The sequence below is a fragment of the Meleagris gallopavo genome, chromosome 14 (assembly GCF_905368555.1).
Source record: "Meleagris gallopavo chromosome 14, MGAL_WU_HG_1.1, whole genome shotgun sequence".
Taxonomy (NCBI): domain Eukaryota; kingdom Metazoa; phylum Chordata; class Aves; order Galliformes; family Phasianidae; genus Meleagris; species Meleagris gallopavo.
The window spans coordinates 12,913,902-12,926,790 of NC_139417.1; the positions used below are offsets into that span (position 1 = coordinate 12,913,902).

At 42.5% G+C, this 12,889-nt stretch overlaps 1 protein-coding gene across 1 annotated transcript in view; it reads left to right on the forward strand.

The window, feature by feature from the left end:
• Positions 1 to 12,889, forward strand: part of PTPRG (protein tyrosine phosphatase receptor type G) — a 380,711-nt gene that overhangs the window by 332,271 nt on the left and 35,551 nt on the right. Inside the window, exon 14 of the mRNA XM_085235527.1 lies at positions 9,609 to 9,700. Within this exon, the coding sequence (XP_085091653.1) occupies positions 9,609 to 9,700 (92 nt within the window). The remainder of the gene's footprint in view (positions 1 to 9,608; positions 9,701 to 12,889) is intronic.

A 12,889-nucleotide genomic window follows, 5' to 3' on the forward strand; every position in this document is an offset into this window, starting at 1 on the left:
TTTTCCTCCCCGTGACTCATTTTGTTATTAGATGTGTCTACGCACTGATTAAGACAACAGGAAAGCAGTGGTTTATTTACCCAAGTGTATGCACACTGAAAAAGAGCTTGTCATGAGGATGAAAGCGTTTCCTATCTTCAGAATGATTTTGAATGATTTCTTAAAAATAAAGTCTCTTCTACATCTGTTGCTTTGTGATTTTTCAGTTCTTGACTCTTCTCTATAATTGGGGGTCTGTCAATATACTTCATGATAACTTCTCTGATATGCCTTGTGCTTTGATTCTCTGTGTGCAATAAATGTGTTTCCTTGACACTAAAATTCAAGGGGCTTTGAATGAGCCATAGGCCTGAAACTTCAAAGATGTCCTTTCTCTTAATAAATTTCTTGAAGGAAGAAACTCTTTCTCATTTTGTTTCAAGTATTTCAGGATGATCCTGGTACTCCCCTCTGCCACATGGTGTACTGGATTATGCCTCCATTAGTTGCTTATAATATTTCTAGATTTTCTTTATGGCTGATTTTGTCTATGGAAATAGTAATTTAAAATATGCATTGTTTTTACTTTATGTGCTGCTTTATTATGCCTAAGTATGCTTAATACTGCATACTAATTTGGGATATTCATTAGATTCTTCTTATAATATTATCTTGGGATTTGTTTGATGTTCTTGCTATCGTTGATACTATTTGTTTTTTAGAAACACTTGCAAAAGTGCAGAAGTGCTTAATGCAAATGCTACTGGATGGATCCTACTGATGGCAGGGTCATTTTATGCTAATCTGTTAATTGATGTGTGTCTGATGTCTTTAGCACAGGGAACCCAGTGGATATGTTTATACCATTATGTTTATATCCAATTTGACCAGAACTCTACTTCAGGCAATACAACTTGCTTCCCTGCAGCATAGCCCCTATTTGTGCAGAGCTATGCCCGAGGTATTTAGCTCAGCAGTTAAGGTGCGTTGGAGCAGGCAGAGCTCACACTATGTGCCTGCATCTCTTCTGGCATCCCAGACAGGTCACTGGGGTCTGACTCTCGTGTTTTTGCAGAGCTTGTTAGAGATGTATTCAGCATACTGGAGCAGAATACACAGTGCAGTATTCTCAGTGGTTTGGTTAAGAGCAGGGTATGTTATTGTCTCCGAAGTTGATGTTTCCTCATCACATTTGTTAACCTTTGAATGCAAGGAACTCATTAAAGCAATTCTTCAGACACACATACTCCAGACTTCCCCAGAGCTCTCGAGTTGCTGCCACATTAGCACCAACAGCAGCAAGAAGTGAATCTCCAAATGGGTTGATTGATAGCGAGATTAATGATCCTCAAGACTTCTGTCCAGGTTTATTATTCGGCAGCATACAAATCTTTGCTTTCAGGGAGTTGGGTGGGGAGGGAGGAGCAGCTGGCTGCCACCCGCTCTGTCCATATTAGTATGATGAGGTGACGGACGTAGCTCTGGCGGAGCACTACCATTAGGGAGTGTTTTTCAGCATTCTCATTATCTCCCAGGTACTAAATAATATGCTTCTCTGCTCTTGGTGCCAGCTGCTCTTTTCTTTTCCTTTGTGCTATGCTTCTAAAGGTGTCCTTTTGTTCCGTGTCTAATTGTGTTCTAAACAGAGTTAAGAAATAGAACGTTAAAAAAGTTTAAGTAGCTATTTCTTTTTGAAATGGACAGTGTAAAAAGGCCCACCTTCTGAATACACGGTGATGAAAAGAGGAAGGAAATAATCACACTTTCACTATTTTTCCCCTGGCCTCAAATAATCTGAACATGAAGTATGTCCAGCAGCATTGGGAAATCTTCCTAGTTCTCCCATGCAGTTTTAGTCCAGGTGCAAGTGGGTATGTCTGATGACAGAGCCTCCCATTGAGTGTTTCATTGTATTTAACAAACTGTGGCATTTCTGCCTGAAGATGGGCATGGCCTTCAAAACAGAAAATCTGTGCTGAGGTTGCTAGCACATCCTTGTTTTACGTTAGGTTCCAGTCTATGGCTTGGGATACCTAAAATACCTCTCAGTTAAATGTCCTGATGTCTCATTTGAAGGAAGGAAATACCGTTTTTTGCAAAGAGAAAAGCAGGGCTCTTCCATTTTGAGGGATTAGGTGAGTTTTCCAAACAAAAACAAAGTTTCTGCTGTCCTGTCTTAGCTGGGATCTTGTCTATATTGTGCTACTTATAACACAATTTTCATCCAGATGAATTACACTTTGCATTAAAAATACCTGCATTTTAACCTCCTGGCGTGCTACCTTCTGTTTTTATTCTTTCCTCTCCTGAGATTCATCCTAAAGGGAATTCATGTCCTGAAATGATAATATCAAGTATGCCCAATTTTGTGTTCTTAGAGGTGCTACTAAAAGCTCCTTTCTAGTAAGAGGCAATCTTCTCTGATTGCTGCAGTTCTTGTGATTACAGAACAACTCTTCACTCAGTTAAATTTAGCTTCCTTCGGTGAGAAAGTTTTAGGTTCCTTTTTAATACTACATTATTTTTGGGGCATTGGAAGTACACATTTTATAGGAACTGCCTAAGGAAAAGGCTTGTCTTTATTTTCCTCTGATTTTCTAGTTTTGTGGCACAAATATTGCATTAAATAAATAGTTGAGTGTGAGAGTGGAAACTAAATACGTCAGGCTTCCCTTTGTCTTTTAAAAACATACCTAATTTTTAAACCATTTTTAGATACCACCTATATGTTTCTCTACCCCATTTTTGCCTGAAGACATTAAACATTTGAATGGTAATGCATCCATGAGGAAGCTTGTTCTCCTGCAGTAGAAAATACTGATGAGTAAACCCATTCAGTCATCTGTAAAATTGCTGAGTGTATCCAACACAGCTGTTGTGAGTATTGATTAAAGCAGGAGGGAAGGTCTGAAGCTGCTAGCCCTGTCAGAGGTCACCAGGAGAGTAATTAGCTACCAAGTGTTACAGGGCCAAGTGTCATCACAAATAAGGTTTCACGATTGCCTTTGCTATTCTCCAGAGACCACAGGAAGATGGGAGAAGGAAGCGTGGAAAATGTTTGTGCTGAGTTAAACTAAGATTTATCCACTTAAAATTTGCAATTAAGGAGCTTTCTAAGTGCTTTTCTACACTGGCCACCTGGGCGCTTTCCGGTCACAGAGCTGACGAAGGGGGGAGGACCTGAAAGCAGCTCCTCTTGGTGCGTGTTGTCATTTCGGGACTCTTCAGCCATTTGTATAGCCTTCTAAAATGATTACTCTTTGCATCATGTCTGAGTTCAGTACCATGCGTGATTTAAATGGGTGTGTATTTCTGGTGCAGGAAGCTGCCATCGAAATCTCAGAGGATAGGGAGAAGAGGATTTTTAATTTCGTAAAGAGCTGTGCAGTCAGCTGGCAAATTTAGGCCGTCAATATTAAATTAGCTGTCTTTCTGTGTCAAAAATCCCCTGCCTTGTTTGCAGATTAGTTTTTTAAATGGAGAACTCTACCAGCGGTGTGTGTTCTTCATCCCAAATACGGTCTCTGAGTTTTGTCTGCCTTTGTTGTTTTTTTTTCTTATATCTGCCTTTTCCCAGCGTATTTCTTGTCTTTATTTCTCTATGTTTGAATTGTGTGCAATTGGACTGGTGGCCATTTAGCATTTGGAGCGTCTTGGCTTCTATGGGACTGTGCGTTGGTGTGCCACAGCTCACTGGTGTGAGAAAGCATTTCTCCTTGCTCAGAGGAAGCCCTCTGAAAGGGACAGCCTCCTTCTCACCATTCTGTCTGCCGAGGACTTGGCAGCTGTGAACTTCTGAAGTCTATCCATGTACTGTCTAGACCTCTCCAAGTTATCGTATCTGTACGATGCGTAGCACTGCTCAAGAAGATTACAGGCAGAAATTGCTTTGTTGGGGAGAAGGCAAATGGCTTCAGGAGGGAGATGCAGGAACATCACAGGGAAATTTTCCGTCTTTATCACCTTTCCTTTGCTGTCCTAATTTTTATGCATTCCTGCTCTGGATATCCTCCCATAGCTCAACTTCAGTCAGCCCTCACAGCATTACTGTTCCAGCACAGCACAGGTTCTTTTGTAGAAAGCTTTCGGATTCTGATTGTTAAGCATTAAGACCTGAGAAGGAAAATAATTGTAGAAAATTGGAGCAATATAAGCCATTTTTCTGGCTAAAAAAGAGTAAATGCAGATGTCCCTCTGATACAATGAACGGCGTATCAGTACTCCATGCTGCTCACTTATTCATATTCATAAGATCAGCTTTTTCTGTGTGGTTTTCTCTTCTCTTTTTCTTCTGAGCGCTTGAGTCAGTTTTATTGCTCATAAAAATCAGTGACTGATGACCCCAGCTAGAGCAGTGCAGACTGCAGACAGCTGTTGTCCAGGCTCCCATCCACTGCTCCGCTGGTGACATGGTTGTGATTTGCAGCACTTCTGTTGTTTCGTAGTCTGCGGCTCTTTTCTGAGGAGTCATTGCCAATTCTGACAGTGACAAATGCTTGCCAAGGAATAGTGAAGCTAGTTTAAAGTGCAGAGCCATGTGTTACTAGTACACTTGACTGCATACATACTCTGTTTTTGGTGCCAGCAGAAACCAATCTTAATTGTTTCTCCTGGAAAACATGCAAAACAGTTCAATGAGAATCTGAAGCATCTTTTCTTCTATTGAAAGTGAGAATGAATGCGCAGAGGTAGTGAAAGGGATAATTTCCTGTCTTTGTAGCCCTGTTTGGTCGTTATTTGCAGCCCCCCTTGGGATAGAGGGGCATGGTAGATGAATGCTTGTATCCAGGTTGCATTCAATAAAGAGCGGGCCATGTCCTGTGCAGCCTGGTATGAAGGTCCATTGTAGGTCTTGGTTTGACTTCTGCTCAGTCTGTCCTGCCCATAAGGCAGAGGCTGTGTGTGAAAGTGGGGTGGTTGCAGCACCTCTTCATTAACAAATGTACATTCTGCAGAGTTCCCATCTGTGGGAGGCTGTTTCTGGAAGAAGGGTACCCAGAGGACAAGGTTTGCCCTACACTGATGACAGTAAATAGGCTTCCAGGACCCTTTTGAGCCATCTGCTCCAAATTGGTCATGCCTTAGGAGGTAATGACCCAAGAATAGAGTAGCTGCAAAGAAACCAGGAGCATAAAGTTCCTTGGTGCTATTACAGAAATAAAGAATAAATCTGTGTAGCCTTGGGGAGGGAATACACATTGGCTCCAGCCAACAGAAACTTCTGTGGAAAGAAAGAGCAGATCCCTCACGCACAAGTGATCGATGACCATGCCACTCACTTCTGCATGTGAGGAAGGACACAGCTCTTGGATGTCCCCAGAAAGCAAAGCATTCCTCTTTGATATTTTCCCACGTTCAGCTGCTGTTCTGACGGTGCCAGTGAGCCACTGTGCAGGCAGTTGATTGCCCCACCACAGCAATCCCTTGCTGCTTCTCCTTCTGCCTCAGCTGCTCCTGGGCAGCATGGGTCCCTCGCCTGTCAGCACAGATCAGGGGATGCTGCAAGGCTGAGTGCATGGAGCAAAGGCCAAATGCTGCCCTCCAAGCTATTCCCAACCCTCCATGGACTGCAGCACACGCTGTGTGTTTGTACTGGAGGCAAAATTAACTAAACACAAAGGCATTATCTTCTACGAGAAAATAAAATGCATCCATGCTTTCAGGCTGTGGTGTGATCTGGCTCTCTCTCTCGCTTTTAGATGAGTATAAAGGAGAAGCTGCTTGAGTTTTATTAACTAATAACCAAGGAAACCCTTTTGGAGTGTCAAAATCTCACGAGACATCTCTTCTTTCACTGAAGCTAATCTGCTGTTCTGTTCAGCGGAGATGGAACAAGCATCTAACCCAGCTAATCAGGACCATCTCTCGGCATATTCTTTTTGCCTGCAGTGTGATAATAAGGTGCTGCTGCTCTGCATTTAACGTTCTGCTGGTTTGCTTTAATAAAGCGCTGTCAGTGTCTCTGCAAAAAGACTCTGGGCAGGGGGATGCGCTCCCTAATGCTGTCTTTGCTCTCCAGCCCCTGCCTCTGCCTCTTCTCCAGGGAGATGCTAATCTCGCAGTGTTGTACTTTCTGCCTTTCTGTCCATATGTGACAATTGTGTGTCTGATCGCCACAATCTCGCACGGTTATTGTACCCTAGGGAAAAGGAGCCAAAAAAGCATATGGGGCTAGAGAAAACGGTGTGCTTCACTGCACACAGGCGTATTTCAGAGACAACTGACTCTTAGGTATGGTGCAGAAAATATGTGGGGGCTCTGAAATGTTTTGGAAGTAAAAAATCAAAGCTGTGATTTGCTTTTCCTCAGCCAATGCTGAATGTAGGATTACTCTAAAATTAGTGTTTCAGTTGCTAAAATTGTAATCATCATGGATGCTATTGACGTCCAAATTGCTCATTCAGTAAGGACTGCTTCTATAGGAAGAAAAAAAAAAATCTGTGTTTCTTTCTGCTCTATTGGTTTTCTGAGCAAATGGACACACAGGCGCAAACATCCCAACATGTATACACATAGGTTAGAAATTACAAGCTGAAGTGCTCATCATGAAAGCAGTTGTAGACTTACACCTTGTCTAGCCCTGCATCCATTCCCACCTCTCTCCATGGCCGCTTGTCCAGTGACTTGAAACAAGCAATTTTCTGCTCTCATCCCTACTTTTTTGCAGCTCTTCCCATAGACACACAAATTTACTGCAGCCTCTTGTAGCCTTAGCAACTGCTGCCACTTAAGGTTTGTATACGGAGAAGGGTAATGGGCAGAGGATCGTGCCAGGAAATAGAAAGCAGCAGCCTAAACTGGGGAAGAAGGCAGATACTGAATTCTCTGACCTGGCTTCCTGTAGCCTGGATCCCAGCTATCAGTATGTATTACTGCAAACTAGATGAGTTTGCAAGAGGCTCCTCTTGGATCCGGGCAACTGCTTAGCTACTCAGGCTGAAACATGGCCATAACCCAAACTTCAGGGCTTGGAGACATCTGTGTGGCACCCTTGGATGGATGTTCCCTTCTGGTGCTGCACAGAGGAGAGGTGCAAGAGTAAGGCTGAGGTCCAGTAAGCAAAACTTGCTGGAAAACTCATGCAGTGAGTTTGTGGAGCCCCTTGGAAAAGGTCTTTTGAAGATTAGTCCACTTGGTCCTGCTGTCAGGATCTAGTCCCATCGCCGCTGCCTCATGCTGTCACCGGGAACCTCAGAGATGGGGGAGTCACCAGGGGTGTGGACATTGCAGGCTGTGTTCAGTGAGCTCAGGGGTAAACATGGAGAACTTAGAGCAGCTGTGAGCAGGTTGAAAAAGGAGTTTGTGAGGCATGTCTTCATGTAACATGCCAGTATCTGGCATGCTGTGTGATATGTGTGTATAAGGGTGTGCTTTAGTCTGGTGTCTGTAACTGAGAAAACCTTTATTCAAATTGTGCGGTGGTTGTCTTTTCAAAAACAGTACAGAAAGTCTACCAGGCATAAAATACAGAATTGTTAATGACATTAATGATTGCAGCAAACTTTACTGTGTGAAATATTCATTTAATATGTTGTTATTCCAGCGTTGTGCTCAGCAGAGATATGCTGCACTGGGTATTCAGCTATCACCACCGTGGGCTTTACAGTATCGCACCATGTGATTATGCAATACAATTACATGTTTTGAAGCTATTAAGGAAAAGCTATCTTATGGCTGCATTAAAAAAACATAATGGTCGCCTATCAGAGTCTCTCAGAGTCTAAAATAGCAAATTACAAAAAATAATTGCTTTTCTTAAGCATCATCAGCTTTAAAAAATCCTGTAAATCCCTAAGTAAAGGTCTGTCCTTTTATCAAACACCTTCTTAAGGCCTTCATTACAAGGAGAAGCAGTTCAAGGATTTCTGTAGTATTGACTCAAGGGAAAGAGCCCCAAATATATCAAAATCAGGAACGTTTTGCCTGTTTCATATTCATAGTTTCTTCTTTCTGTGTGACTGATTTATTCTGCTGCGTGCCCCCAGGGTGTGCATTGTCCAAAATAAAGGCTGCCAAAAAAAATGAGAATGGGGAGCAAGCGTGGTGGGGGGAGTTTAACCGTCGTGCTTAAATGCTGAGACTCCTGCACATCTTGCATCCTCATGTGTGAACTCACCTTATGGTGTTTCTTAACAAAAGCATACTGACTAAATAACTAACTTCAGCACAATGCAAGATGTCGTGTCTGAAAATAGAAAGCTGCTATGAGACAGTTACTCCATGCTGTGAAAGACGCTCTCTCCTGCTTCTGTATTGTCTTAAGTTGTACTTGTGCTGCTGCAGCATGTGCTCGCATTATAAAGCGCTGTGATTGTGTAGAACAAAGTACAAATGCACAGAAAGCAGAAAGCAAGTGCCCATGGTTATTTTAGCTTCTGGTTTTGCCTAAGAGAGTGGTTTGCTTTTCAGCAACTTTTTCGCTCTCTGGCACATATAGATGTTGGAAACAAAGGCAGCACAAATTGCTTGCACCATGTCAGCAAAGCCGGCTCAGCAGAGTGGGCTCTCTGTGTAGAGCACAATGCCCAAATTACAGAGGAGCAGACTGCAAGGCAGAAACTTGTAAGCCACTCCATGCAAATACATTTCAGCAAGTGAAACAGCACACTTGACAAAAGGCGCAGCTCGGAAGGTCGCCTGCAAACTTTGCCCAGGTGTTGAGCAGTTCATTAGGGGCTGTGGAGGGGCATCTCTCTGCCATGGGAAGCCATTGTTAAGCGCCCTGACAGATGAGAGCAGACCCTTCTCTTGTCACAATAGCTGCTCAGACCAAGCAAGGCTCATTAAATATTCAGTTCCAGCCTCAAGCAGCTCATTAAGTCAGCAATGAGGAGTGACGCTGGTGTTGGAAAACCCTGCCTCAGTTAACATCACCATGCAGAGTCTCCTCGGATCTCTTCATGTTATTCTGCTCAGTACCTTTTCTGTGATGACCAGCTTGTGCTCTCTGCTTTGCATTAAATACAGGTAAAGAAAGTCAGGTGGATTTAAGTTCTCCTATTCTTTATGGGCCTTTTCAGTGATGAGTCCTGGGGCCCAAGCAAAGCGTCTGGTGTGTTTTTCTGTAGTAATGCAAGTTTGCAGGAGGAGGATGGGATGAGGGTTATGTGGCTCCAGTGTTTTATAATACAAATAGTAATGTTTGAAGGATAAGTTTTACAGCAGAACTTTTGTGACATGCAGCAGTTAAAGATGCTGTATTACCAACTATCCACTGTTACATAGCAGAAACTTTTACAGTAAGTGTATGTTGCCTGGAAATGTTGTGTCTTAGGTGGATTTGGCTTAAGTTGTATGCTGAATGATTCTTGTGCACAGTTTTTGAATGATGTATTTGAAACCTGTTTTGCAACTGCTGACTTCTGTGAGTACACTTTCATTTTCAGTGGTATCTCAGAATAATTTGCAGTGGCACTTATGGTGGGTGGATGTCAGCTGTCAATGAATTAGAGCACACCAGAGTCTGGAATTAGAATTGAAACTGTTGAAAACTCAAATATGTTATCTACTGATGTTTTAAAACTGTAACATCTGCAAGTATGGAGCAGAAGTGGAGAAGCCAAACGTGCAAAAGTTTTGGGCTTTTTCACACCATGAACCTTTTTTCTTCTTTTTTTCTCCTTTAACAGAAAGTGTTTTCAGACTGCCCATTTCTATGTGGAAGACAGCAGCTCACCCCGTGTGGTCCCCAATGAAAGTATTCCCATCATACCTATTCCAGGTAAGGTGGACTTAATCCCTTTATTTTTTCTATTTGAAGTCTTGTTTGATTACATAAAGAAGAAAAGGTTGTACTTGTGATAAATTGTGTGTTTTTAAAAAAATAGTGGTATTGATGCTGCTGCATTTAATAGAAGGTGCTTTGTAATGGGGTTGTGAGTACCAATGTTGTACTTTTCCATAGGCGTCTCTCCCATGTTGTTTTAATAGAAATTTCAGAATAACCTTTGTAAAATGTCAAAAGCACAAGCAACACTTCTTAAAAACACCAACACATTGCATTCAAAGTGAAACCAACCACTCCTTTGGGGTGGGTTGGGGACATGGAATGCACAGCTCCACTGCTCGCTTGAGATTTGGGCGTTTGCCCCCCACTTCTGTTGTGAGCAGAGGTGGTGTTCGCTGGGTCTCAGAGAGGAAAGCAAGACACAAGGATAAGCACACAATCTTGAGTGAGGTTCAAAACCATCTGTTAATTTGGTATTAATCAAGTTATCAAAGGTCAAATTCTCCCCTTAGCTATGTCGAGAGCAAAGCTGGTAGCACGGTTTAGCACTGTATTCAATTAATGAGGCATTTCCACTGGGAATTATCAAGGATCCAGCTCCCTTTAAGCAGTGGTGACAGAGAACAGCTCGGTGTTATAATGGCCTTTGCAGCCACTGACTTGTTTGATGTTGCTTAGTTTCATGCATGGGATTAATGTACCCAAAATGTTGGATTGACCTCAGCTCATCAAATGTTTGTACTTGTCACTTCAAGGTGGTATTCTGAATTTCTTGGTCATATTCTGTAATTTACATTGTTGGTCTGAACACAGTGGAAGGAAGTGCCTTCCGGAAGTGCCTCCCTGTTTATTAACTACTACCTGTAGTGGTGGTCTATAATAATGCTCAAAGTTAGTAGACATAAATTCCAGCTATATTGCCTTTTTCTAAAGGTGGGAGACACTTCCTGAAAATATCTTGAGGTTCTCCTAAGCATTTCTTATGTTTGGAGATCCAGAAAACACCTTTTTCCCCCGATACTCTCACTGCTAAATGATACTCTTCTCTGACATTAGCTGCTGCTCCTGCATAGGCCGCCCACTGAAACTTCTTCAAAAAATTAAATAGCAAAATTCTCCTTTGAACTAATTGCAACTGATGAATTGATGAACCCTTGGAATTTTTTGGTGGAAGCTGCCAAAGCATGTGAGAAAGTGTTATTTTGATACATGGATTGCAACATTAAAATATAAGTGGCATTGTCTCAAAAGCATGTTTTTTGAAGTGATCTTGTTAGCTTGTGAAACCTTAGACAATAAACCTTAAAAAAGATATTGGAATAGATCTCTGTGAAACCATGCATCTACCACCTACAGTTTAGTGGACCAACTTCTACTCTCAGTTATATGCAAGCAGAAACGCTGATGGCAGTTCAGAGCAGTGTGCCTAAGACATCTACAAACTGGCCAGGGCCTATGCACAGCATGCAGGGAGATGTAGCTGGAGACAACTGGGCAGGTTGGGGTCAGCTCATCCTTGCCCACATTTGGGCCCAGACAGCAGGCACAGTGATGTCCTGAAGCAGCTTGAGGGATATTGGAAGTGATGCTGGTTGCTTTGCTCTGCTCTGCTCTGCTCTGCCCTGTGAACATTGCTGGCATACTCAGAAGTAGTTTTCATTCTTTTTTTCTTTGCTACATTCTATTCTTACTTAGACATACCTTCGATTTCCTTAGATCTATGAACTCTAAAGCCAATCTCCTGGCTGCCTCCAGGAGGTACGCAGTACAACTTTTCAGATCCAAAATCTAAAAAGTCTTTTTGTAAAGGAATGGTTTTATTCATTATCTGTGTGACTTCCCATGGCATACACGCTTGTTTATTGTTCATGAAACCACATCACCCATAGGCATGTGGTTAGCTGTACGAATTTGCACTGAGACCCAAATCATTATCATTATTCATAATTATCTACGCTACTTGATCTAGAGAAACGTGGGACAAAGGAGATATCATCAACTGAGTCAACCACTGAATATTGCAGCTGAGGAGTAAATGTAAACTCACACAAGCGTTGTGCCTTACTGACATATCTATAATCAGTGGCAGAATTCTGAACCATCCCTAGAACTCAGCTAAACAAAATTATTTCTCTATGTCCTTTTTCTTTGCCCAACATACCCAGTTCATTTTGGCAACATGTACGTTATCTTTGTATGGATATCTTCACTACAACACTTGGTCTGGGCAAGATCTCCCTCAGCAAACCAGCTCCTGTTCCCATTTGTTTATTTTTCCATAGTTGGATTGCACCTGCACTTAGTCCATTTTGGTGGAGTTGAATAGGAATAACAGTAGCACCATAGCTGCAAATCTGTGTGTTTTACACACTGCAAAACAAAGGACATTCCCATCAGTCCTCCTTTGTTCTCACTGCAAAACCTGCTCCATGAGAGCAGTGCAGAAGTGCTCCTCTGTGTATCGTAGATAGTATCAAACATTGGAATATGCACCAATTCCTCTTTCATCCTCCCCCTGTTGTTTGGTCAGAGCATTTCTGCTCTGGTCCATGCGTTGTTCTGGAACGTGCTGTGGCTTTCCAGGTTCGTCTCCCAGCCCATGGGCACGACAGGCATTGAGGCTCTGCTGTCAGCAGGACTTGTCCTGAGATCAGTACAGAGATAGGTGAGGACTGACACCAAGGCAAAGCTCAAAACTCTACATAAAAAAAGCCAGTCCAGAGAAACGCAGCTCGTAAAGAACAGAGCAGCTGGCCCATGCAGCTGGTTCAGTTAGCATATTGTTCCAGATGTCTTTCACCATTTTTAATATAACTAAAATGTCTCAGATGTGATGCCAGTCCTTTCAGCTGTGTCTAGACTGTGAGACTCAGAAGCACTTCCCAGTGCTTGGATCACATTGCATACTGCATTGCAATAAATTAGGGTTGTTGTTTTGTTTTGTTTTTTAATAGTCTTTGAGCTTCTGATTTAGTATATTTAAAATAGCTAGTGGTAGAATCTGTGGGAGAAACACTGTCGTACTTCTTGAAGAGATATCTCACTCTACAAGGAAACTGCAGGTTCCCAGCTGAGCCTCTGTGTCTCACTGTTTTCTGCTAAGATGTGGCTGTCTCAAGGTGCATCCCAAGGCAGAGGAGCAGAGCTAGGGACTGTGACTCTGTAAGTCACTGTGCTAGGGAC